At 38.2% G+C, this 9,938-nt stretch overlaps 2 protein-coding genes across 4 annotated transcripts; one reads left to right on the top strand and one right to left on the bottom strand.

The window, feature by feature from the left end:
* Positions 1–230: 230 nt before the first annotated feature.
* On the bottom strand, positions 231–3,868 carry cryba1a (crystallin, beta A1a). 2 transcript variants are annotated; one of them, XM_068317402.1, is made up of 6 exons: positions 3,789–3,868; positions 3,298–3,364; positions 3,023–3,141; positions 1,709–1,850; positions 1,210–1,352; positions 231–734 (listed from the first exon to the last, which is right to left on the bottom strand). In XM_068317402.1, the coding sequence occupies exons 2-6, from the start codon at positions 3,334–3,336 to the stop codon at positions 587–589; spliced, it is 591 nt and encodes a 196-aa protein (XP_068173503.1). In that variant the 5' UTR covers positions 3,337–3,364; positions 3,789–3,868; the 3' UTR covers positions 231–586. The 2 variants fall into 2 exon arrangements, with proteins under 2 accessions (XP_068173503.1, XP_068173504.1); XM_068317403.1 differs by having other exon boundaries at positions 3,816–3,859.
* Positions 3,869–6,482: 2,614 nt separating this feature from the next.
* crybb1l3 (crystallin, beta B1, like 3) lies at positions 6,483–9,513 on the top strand. Of its 2 annotated transcripts, none has more exons than XM_068317488.1 (6): positions 6,483–6,567; positions 7,196–7,266; positions 7,366–7,484; positions 7,578–7,710; positions 8,217–8,359; positions 8,542–9,513. In XM_068317488.1, the coding sequence occupies exons 1-6, from the start codon at positions 6,483–6,485 to the stop codon at positions 8,708–8,710; spliced, it is 720 nt and encodes a 239-aa protein (XP_068173589.1). In that variant the 3' UTR covers positions 8,711–9,513. The 2 variants fall into 2 exon arrangements, with proteins under 2 accessions (XP_068173589.1, XP_068173590.1); XM_068317489.1 differs by having other exon boundaries at positions 6,527–6,561.
* Positions 9,514–9,938: the final 425 nt, after the last annotated feature.

Genomic DNA, 9,938 nt, shown 5'->3' with positions numbered 1-9,938 from the left:
TCAGTCAATATATTTTCACATAAATCTGTCACAACAAACAGTAATCGAACTGTTACAGTCACTAAATGCTGGTGATGTAGACTTCCTAAAATGAATATATGACGGACAACACAAGAGTTATCATAGAGAACACCGCTCATCTTTGGAGCAAGTTTCATGTAAACCTGTGGGAATCGATTTATGTTGGTGGTATAAATCAACATTCAAAGAAATCACAACTAACCACCATGGAATTTAGGAACAGTCTCATCTTTATTGATCACTGCACCATGATTCGGACATTGCCACAGTACCATATGAGGCCTTTAATTTCCCCCTCATCTCTCTTTTCTTCTGTTCCGTGTCAGGCAGGGGCTGCTCAGCAGTGGAAGTTTTTTTTTAAAAAACATTTATTCTTTCACTGATTCAAAATTTTCTTTTTTTTCGTGGAGAAACAGAACAAGTCAAAAGTATTGTTAAAAGTATTGTAAACCACCAGAGAGAGTCAGCCTCTGTTCTGTAAGGTCTGATGAGGAAGTTTGGCATAAAGTTGGTGGGCAAATAGAGGAGGAAATGGGTGAGTTGTCAGGAGAAGAACAGACAGGTCTCATTGTTGGATCCGACGCACTGACTGCACCTGGAAGGACTGGGCATGGGAGCCCCACTCTCTGTAATGTTTGTACTCTCCGCCATGTCGATCACACTCCATGATGTACTGGTAACCGCGGTAACCTGGGAACTGGTAGCACACCCATCTGAAGGAGAAGCAGAGGAACAGAAGAAAATAATAATTGTAAAACATACTTTACATAGAAAGTGAAATGACATCTGCATGATATAATGCATTTAGATTAAAGATGATATTACTTTAATGATAAATCTCAAGATGTGAATCATTAAAGCAGCCTTTTATTGAGAGATAAATTATCAAGACACAAATTGAAAGAAATAAGTTGCAATTAAAACAAATAAAATAGTTGCACCTAAAAGAATGGGTTCAGTTAGTTTTTAGGTTCAGCATGTCTCATGTGTTTGTTGAATAACATACAGCTTTACATTCATGACCATCCACAGTTCAAATACTATCTTTAAATTACTTTTTTTTCCTCTTCTAATAATCAGATTACGTCGTGGCCTATATTGTGACAATGACACCTCTTTTTACACCAGCAATCACATGGCAGTGACGTGACAGGAGTGATCCTTCTGAATGCAGAGGACGAGACTTACGAGCCACCCTGAACCTGCATGGATCCAATCTCATTGTTGCCCCAGCCCATGGCCTGCAGAGAGGGGTAATCATCATTTATCTCCCACTGGCATCCCATGAAGTTCTCCTTCTCATACAGGATGATCTTGGACTCCTTGTGGTTCTGTGTGCACATGAGGCAAGAAATACAGTGAATTATTCTTAAGACTAGTAGTATTGAAGACGCACTTCTTTATCCATCTTTCACAATGTAAGGAAAGTTCATTTTTTTTTATAGGATTTTCTTTTATATGTACAGCTGTCATAATAAATTTGTAGGTGGTGGAAAGTCTTCCCATCCGATATTCTTCGTCTATAAAATCTCCTTGCACCACAGCCTATTTTTAGGTCCCTCTTGAAGCTTGTATAAATTACTCTTGCAGGCTTGTCACACAAGAAACCAGTTCTGATCCCAAGTGAGTCAATTTAGTGAGTCAAAATTAGTACTTTTCAACTCTGAAGGGGAAAACCGAAGCTCACAGCAGAGCAGATGGGGCGGAAGGACATCATCCTCTCAATGTGGTAAGCATTGCTGCCACTCCATGACTCCCAATGTGGATACTCTCCTCTCTCCAGCACAAACTGCTGTCCACAGAAGCTGGAGTGCTCATATCCTGCCCAGCTGATCACAGGAAGCAGATGGACATATTAGAAACAGGGCAGTGAGGACACTCAAAACAGATTTAAATAGTTATTTTAAAGAGCAATCATTTTCATTTGTTTGGATTCAATTAGGGCATATAGTAGTTACGTACATCTATATCAGCAGTTCCCAACCTTTTTTGCATCACGGACCGGTTTCATCTAAGACAAGATTCTCACGGACCAGTCTTCATTTGCTCGACAATTGTTAATGACGCCAGGACAGCTGTAGTCTAATATTAAATCATCCGCAGTGGTTTTATGTAAAACGCAGACATCAACAGACAATAAACAAACCTTTTCTTTTCCATAAATTGATAATCAACATCTCTGTAAACGAAATAATTGTAAGAAATAATTATAATAAAAACTCAATAGTGACTTACAATCAGTGCATTCAACAGAGGAGAAATACTGATCATTTCCAATAAAAGGGTGAACAAATCAATCAAATACTAATAATTAGAATAATGAGAATTAGTGGTTGGGGACCGCTGATCTAGGGGTAACTGGAGACAATGACACCTGAAGTGTGTTCCGGACGTCCGGTCTACTCCGCAGTTTGGTTTTCTTTACGGTCACTGCAGAAAATCCCGCTTCACAGAGACAGGATGTTGGAAAGCGAAGCAGGGTTTTCGATATTTTTTGAGCGATCTCAGGATAATCTGCCTTGACTTTAATCCAGAACATTGGCGCAGTTGTGGGTGCTAAATTTAGGGGTAATGGTTGGTAACCTGTCATGTTACCAAGACCTGTCAAGTGGGACATCTGTGCGTCATTCTGCACAGATGTCACTTTTCAAAATAAATCTTTAGACTGCTAATCAATAAAAAAAAGAAAGTCAAACTTTCTGTGCCACTTGATACCTGATGCACCGGGTTGCAGACCGGGGGTTGGGGGCCACTGCCATAGATGGATGTAACAGAGAATCGAGTAGTTTTTCAAAATAAAGTATCATTCAGACTCCGGAATAAATAAAACGGAAGTAATGTAAATTATTTTTTCTTTCTGTGCAGCCGGGCACCAAATGGTCCATGGACCGGTACCGGTCCACGGCCCATAGGTTGGGGACCACTGATCTAGAGCATTTTACATTTCAGAATGTTGTATAATTGTTATTGGTAGATACCGTAGCTACAGTATTTGACTTACGCGCCACACTCCACCTTCAAGGAGCGGATGGTGTCCACACCATATTCCATGATGTTCTGGCAGGATGCGGTGAACTCCATTCGCTTTCCCTGGAAGTTCTCCTGGTCATAAACTGTGATCTGAAAAGGACACAAATGCATACATGTAGTATGCACATGCAACACAAGCACACTGATGTGTGTACAGGCACACACATCATTGACATTAGGCCAAGCATGAAATAAAAATGTGATATCTTGTTTTGTTTTTTATCCAAGGAAAGACATCACACTCACTTTCCATGGCCCCAATGGGTGGGGATTAGTCAGAGCCATGTTTTCGTGTTTCTTAGTGCGGATTTACCTTCAGAGTACAGAGTGGGGAGAGTTATTAATGTCAACAGTCTATGAAGTCAAACAGTACACAAGTAAAACACAACCTGTCATATTTTTGTCGCTGTATGTTTTTGGAATGGATTTGAAAATGTATGACCTGCTGTAGCAGCATCAGAAAGAGCTCCGTGCCTGTCAGTTTATAATCTCTCCTCATATTAAACAATATCATTCTCACATACAATGGAGCATGTTGTTGATACAAGTACATTGCTGCTTTCCCTGCCACTACCTGGACAGTATGTCCATACTTTACATGTTTGATCTCAGTCTGTACTTTTACATGGCTCAGCAAAAACAAGAAGACAAAAGACAGAAAAATGCAATTTGACAATGGTCTGCACACGTCTATCTATAGGATGAATGTATTGAGATAGAGGGCTTAGCAGACCTACCCTAAAGAATAGCAGTGCAATACTCACAGGGGGCTCCACAGAAGTGATGTCCTGACCCCAGTAAACTGACCAATTTATACATGCTGGTGTTGGAAAGCAGCAAAGACTGTGGATCAGGGCAGGAGTCAGCACATTGCTGCTCTAGTCATTGTTCAGCCCTGAGCTGCTGGGCTTTAGTTTGCTGCAGTGGAACTGGACAGAGGGCACTGTGCCCAGTCCAGATAAGCACAAGTTCCAAATGTTCCATGACCAGTGGGCTGGATGTCCTGGCACTACCTGGTCCAGGGAACAGCTCATCCTAGATGTACAGATTTTTCAATAACTCTGGTGAAAAAAGGAAATGTATTTAGTGGTTATGCATAAAAGCAAAAATGGCAGATACAAATATAATATTTTTCTCATGATTTTGTGCTCATTTTTAATTGCTGTCATCAGAACAGAAAGTCATCAAATGAAAAAAAGTGTCGAGTAAGAAAAGCTAAATTTATATTTTAACAATGTCCTTACAGAGTTCTAACCACATTGTGTGTGCTCTGTCTCCATCTGTGCCTCATGTCCTCCTCACCAACCCCAACATCTGTGGTTCTTTCACCTTTCACGCCCTCCTATATACACAAAAGCTCAGTCATGCACACACTCATGAATGTAGAGAAGCATTCAAGTTCTTTTCATGGTGTCATATGTAATTCAGAGGTACTCAAACACATCTACACAAATTCACCATGTACATTGACAACTGATCTTATAGTGTACAGACAACTGTTAAATTCCATATTTCCAGCAATGCCATGTTTCTCAATTAAACAACTAACAATTAAAACTTAATTTTAAGCCTAATGGTAATGAAAATGCTCATTCAGTCATACAGCATAACATTAATGTACATAAACACAAATTCATGATACTCTATTTAATTTGAATATATGAGTTTCTTATTAAGTCGTATTATTATGGCACTAAATCTCAAAGAAAAAATAAACATTGATTACCACTGTATATGTTTTAATGATTTAATTTTAATTTTCCTTATTTGTTATATGTCTAGTAGTGAGACCTTGTAGCTACAACTTTGTAAAACACATTATTACACATTGTCATTTGAACAGTTTGGTAAAGTCTTTCTGCTTTTACTTATGTCAGTTTATTTCAAATAATGTTGAATTTTTTTTCAACATGTAAACATCAGTGCCACAAGCCCCTTCCCTAAACTCTAAATTTATAGTAACTCATGCAAAACATCTACTATACGTAGTCACTGTATATAAATTACACTGTGAAACTTTGCCCCTGCACTTGGAGTTGACAAGGAAATAATCTTCCTCCATCTGTGAACTCCTTTTAGGCTAGTTTGGAGACAATTGTACAATCTGTACTGTCTAAAATTGTCAGCTGTTCAGAACAACAATTTCCACTCTACCAATCATGAAGTTACACTCAAATATAAATTCACATCTTTCCTTCCGAATAACATGTGCACAATTTGTGCATGTGGCAACTTGACGGCAGCAGTGTCTTAACCAACTCCAACATCCAAGGTTTGATGGCAAATGTAGTTTTAACCTTTTATCCCAGATTTCTCAGCAATATTGATCTCCTTTTAATGCTTAAGCGACTTTTGTAAGATCTGATGATCCTTTATCAAGTTTCAGCGCTGCTAAAATGCTGCAAAACAATTCTAAAACTTGTAACAGATGGAATTAACGGTGTTTGCAAGCATTAGATTGGAGTACTACAAATAAGAAAGATTTGTAAGAAAATGCTCATTCATCTTGTAATCATCTTGTACATTTTGACATGTAGTGATGAGGAGGAATGAAGCAGTAACAAATATGTGTATCTTGCATATGTTCGTATATTATTCAGTCTATTTATTCTCTTATTCATCTGTAATCTCCTTTGCTTTTTATTTCTCAATTTTAAATTATCCATTCTTGGTCTTACTTTTTCAATATGTTCTGCAAAGAAGCAACTGTAATGAAAAGCAATTTCCCCCTCTGGGATTAATAAATGACTCTGATTCTGATTCTGATTTTAAGAAATTCAAATAAAAATTAAATCTTTCAGACTGTCTATAGATACTGGAAATGACTTTAATTTCTATTACATTTTAAAACAGCATGTTAATGTGCAAGCATGCCTCTGTGCATGTGCATATGCACATGTGCATTCGATTACATGGGTGTGGCTGCATGAGATTTGTATACAGTATATGGTTAATGTCCACGTAGCACTAAAATAAAGTTGACCACTGTGTACTCATCTGTATAAACAACAGAGATGGATGCAGCTCTTGCAGTCAGCATAATACACACAGGGCTCAAAGGCTTGGACAGGCTACACCAAGGATCAAAGAAAAGAGAGAAATGAAAGAAGCAAAGGACCAACCAGATCACAGGAAACAAGAGACAATGGCAGAAGGGAAGAATGAAACAAGAGAAAAAGAATTTAAAAAGAAAGTGGCAGACAGAGCATGAGAGCAGCGTGTTTGTGTGAGGAAGAGTAGGCAAACTTTCTGCTGATGCAGTGACTGTCTCTGGTCCCCCACAATGGTTCTGAGCAACAAAGAAGGCAGCTAAGTCAGCACAATGCATCTGCAGATATGTGGTGTGACCTTTGACCCTACACCATGCTCCAAAGAGCTCACAGCCAATGAGGAGTGAGAACACTGACACTATCCTCTCAGGTTTGTTATGAATGTATATATATATATCCCCACTCACAAGCCCTGCGTCCATCACTTTCCACAAAGCTCGGTCCATTTCAGGCTTCAATTGTGAGTGTAAGTATCTATTGCCCTCAAATTTTTTGGTGGTATAGCTAGAATTGATTATTTTTAGACAGATAGTGTGGTTCATAATTCAAAATAGTAATTTGGCTCTTCTTCCAAATTACATATTAACATACAATATAGTGTCATAATCGTCAGACATTTTAGTACTGCTGTGGTTGGATCATCCTGAGATAAAATAGATGAAAGGACAAGACGTTTATCAGAAAGACAGATGAAATTCAAACGCTTTGAGTTTTAACTTTGGTTCATCATAGAATGAAATAATTATAAAATGGGTCTAAACATTAATTAAACCCCCTGTGAAATTTTATTTTCACAAGTTCATTAAAAAGATTTGTTTTAATATAATTAATTCTATTCTGTCAAGTGGTTGCACAAAATTATTTATCTAGTTAAGGTAACATATATTTTTAAGTTGAATTTACATTTCATTTTGTTATTATTTTATATCATATTCATATTATGTACAAGTGACTGTTAAGGTCACATGATCCCAGTGGCTGATTGTTCTTGTGTTTTACATTTCAGTCGTGCATTTGAGTGTAAGTTGAATTGAGACAGTCACGCTCCTCATACATATGATGACTGAAAATGGCTTTTGCTCTCCTCTCTGCAGATATCATGTCTCACACTGGTGCTCAGGGCAGTATTGGCAGCCACTCTGCCATGGGGCTGCATAATCACAAGGTACTCATGCTCTTCTATTTCAATCAACTCAACCTGAGAACTGATGCACTGAAAATAGGATACCAGCAATAGATGCATTAAGGATGTTTCATTTTCCAGATATACCTCTTTGAATATGAAAACTTCCAAGGCCGTAGGATGGATCTCTTTGGAGAGTGCCGTAATCTGAATGAGAAAGGCTTTGACAGAATCGGTTCCATCAGGGTGGAGTGTGGCCCGTAAGTCACCGCGCTGACCATCTAAATGTGTGTCACAGTAATCTGTATCTGCTGCCAAACTGAATAGAATCAAATATTTCTCCATTTATCCAGATGGGTGGGTTATGAGCAGCAGAACATGAATGGTGAGATGTTTATTCTGGAGAAGGGAGAGTATCCCCGCTGGGACACATGGTCCAACAGCTATAGGTGTGACCGCTTTATGTCGGTCAGACCCGTCCGTATGGTGGGTATCAGTCTGACTTGGGTTTTTTTTTTTTTTTTTGTGGAACTATTGCTCTTTATTGTGGCTGATTGGATCAATATCAATATTGACTACCTCTTCATCATTCTTTAAACACAAGCGATAATGATTTCAATACATATAGTATTAACGATTAAAGTGTAGCTGACATATTCCTGACATCTTTCAATTTGAAGATTTTAACACAAAAAAATATAAACTCTTCCAGCGTTTCCTCTACTATTTGAGCTCAGATTTTTTTTTAAAAATAATTGTGGAACTTCACTGATCCTGTCCGAATATTTGTTTAAAATCTGTTTATTGGCTCAAGTTTGTTACTGTCCAGAGAGTGAACAACATAAATAACCAATATTTTTATTTATTCATTAGTCTTGATATTTAATTAATATTGTATAATGTTATAGTGCTATGCACCATAATGCCATGGCAAATTCCTTGTACATAAAAACCAATGCGACCACAAATCTGATTCTGATCTTATATTACAGGATCCCCAGGACCACAAGATTTGTCTGTACGAATGTCCAAACTTTGAAGGTCGTAAGATGGAAGTGTGTGATGAGGATATTCCAAGCCTGTGGTCTTATGGCTTTCAAGATCGTGTTGCCAGCATTCAGGTCACCGGTGGAACGTGAGTTATTTTCTATGTAGCTGGCTCATAGAATTACATTGATAACCTTGATAATATTTAAAAATTAAATTAATTTTTTTTAAAAAGGCTAAAAACAAAACAACATACTGCTGCTGATCAACATGGGTTTTTTTGTTGTTTTTTTAATCACACATGCTTCTCTTTCCCAACAATAACCACAGTTGGGTAGGCTACCAGTACCCTGGATACCGTGGTTACCAGTATGTGTTTGAAATGGGCCCTTACAAGCACTGGAATGACTGGGGAGCCCACCACCCCCAGATCCAGTCCATCCGCAGAGTGAGAGATATGCAGACGCACCGCCGGGGCTGCTTTGAGATGACTGCATAGAGAAATCCAGCAGACTGTGGGCCAACAAGAGGGAATGGTGTTTACAATGCAGCTCACCATCCTTGGAAATTCTCCAAAGCCGGTTAGCCTGTGAAGCTACTGGCTTTTGAATATTGTTAGTGCTTTTACTGGTGGGATTATATATATCTCCAGGAATTTGTTCTGTCAGTTACAGACTTCCAGAACATTTACAACACCTGTAAAATCAGTAGCAGTGTCAAACAGACCTCACAGGAAAATAATGTGGTTCATTATATTTACCAAAGTAGGATCATGGGGGATTAGTACATTTAAGTTGATAGTTTGTGTGTTTTTTAGTTTGTTTAGATGCTATTATACCCCTTTGTTTTATTTTTATTTACTTGCCTGTTTGTTTTAGTTGACATGATGCCAATAAGCCTGTTTACCAAAGTCCACCCTCACTTGGTATCCAAAGACTTTAGGGATTAAAACGATCACTCCTTATTAAATATTACAATGGACAACTCTCCGGTCTGCACAGGCCCTGCAGTAATTCTTCCAAGCTGAGGGAGGCACTATCTCCTCATCAAATAACTAATTTCAGTGAGGAGAGTGGAATGGGGAGTGTAGTGATCCACACGAAACTAAACAAGAGAAAGGTGAGAAAGCAGGGTTGTGCTTTGCAAATAAGAATATATTTTGGTTGTTCTTATCATCTTATTAATGGGGCTGTCCAGACTCACATTTTACACTTTCTCAGGGATGCTGGCATCTGGAAATCAACTTTCCAATTAAAAAAAAAGAATTAAAGACATTATAAAGCTGAAAATTGGTCTGATGTCCAACTTTGTTAAAAAGTTTCTGTGAGTTTTCCCGCAATGTTTTTGATCTAAAGGAAAAATGTTGCTTGTCATTGAAATCGGCTGCTTGTACAAGTTCTATTGTGCCTTAAGGAATATTATTAGAGAGAGAGAGAGAGAGAGACAGAGAGAGAGAGAGAGAGAGAGAGAGAGAGAGAGAGAGAGAGAGAGAGAGAGAGAGAGAGAGAGAGAATGAGCAGGTAATCCAAGGCAATAAACAGATGGCAATAAAAGGATAAAGGAAGTGAAAAGCACCAGACTCTACCGTATACAGAGAGCTCTGTTTTCAAAAGTAAAATAGGAAATAAAACTAACTACAGAACCATAACAGACAAATTGCTCAGCTGTTGTGATATTTTGTTTTGTTTTGTTTTGTTTTTTCAGCATTAGGTTTTAGTTCTTTCTCC

Source organism: Antennarius striatus, chromosome 6 (assembly GCF_040054535.1).
Source record: "Antennarius striatus isolate MH-2024 chromosome 6, ASM4005453v1, whole genome shotgun sequence".
NCBI classification, from domain to species: Eukaryota; Metazoa; Chordata; class Actinopteri; order Lophiiformes; family Antennariidae; genus Antennarius; species Antennarius striatus.
The sequence above is the reverse complement of the archived record's forward strand: the minus strand, read 5'-3'. Positions and strand labels throughout refer to the sequence as shown.

Coding starts and splice junctions, on each gene's coding strand:
- cryba1a (XM_068317402.1), bottom strand. CDS start 3,336: ATGGCTCTGACTAATCCCCACCCATTGGGGCCATGGAAA. Junction 1,851..3,022: donor TTGAAGGTGGAGTGTGGCGC/GTAAGTCAAATA, acceptor TCCTGTGATCAG/CTGGGCAGGATATGAGCACT. Junction 735..1,209: donor ATGCAGGTTCAGGGTGGCTC/GTAAGTCTCGTC, acceptor CTTCTCCTTCAG/ATGGGTGTGCTACCAGTTCC.
- crybb1l3 (XM_068317488.1), top strand. CDS start 6,483: ATGTATATATATATATCCCCACTCACAAGCCCTGCGTCCATCACTTTC. Junction 7,485..7,577: donor ATCAGGGTGGAGTGTGGCCC/GTAAGTCACCGC, acceptor CCATTTATCCAG/ATGGGTGGGTTATGAGCAGC. Junction 8,360..8,541: donor ATTCAGGTCACCGGTGGAAC/GTGAGTTATTTT, acceptor CAATAACCACAG/TTGGGTAGGCTACCAGTACC.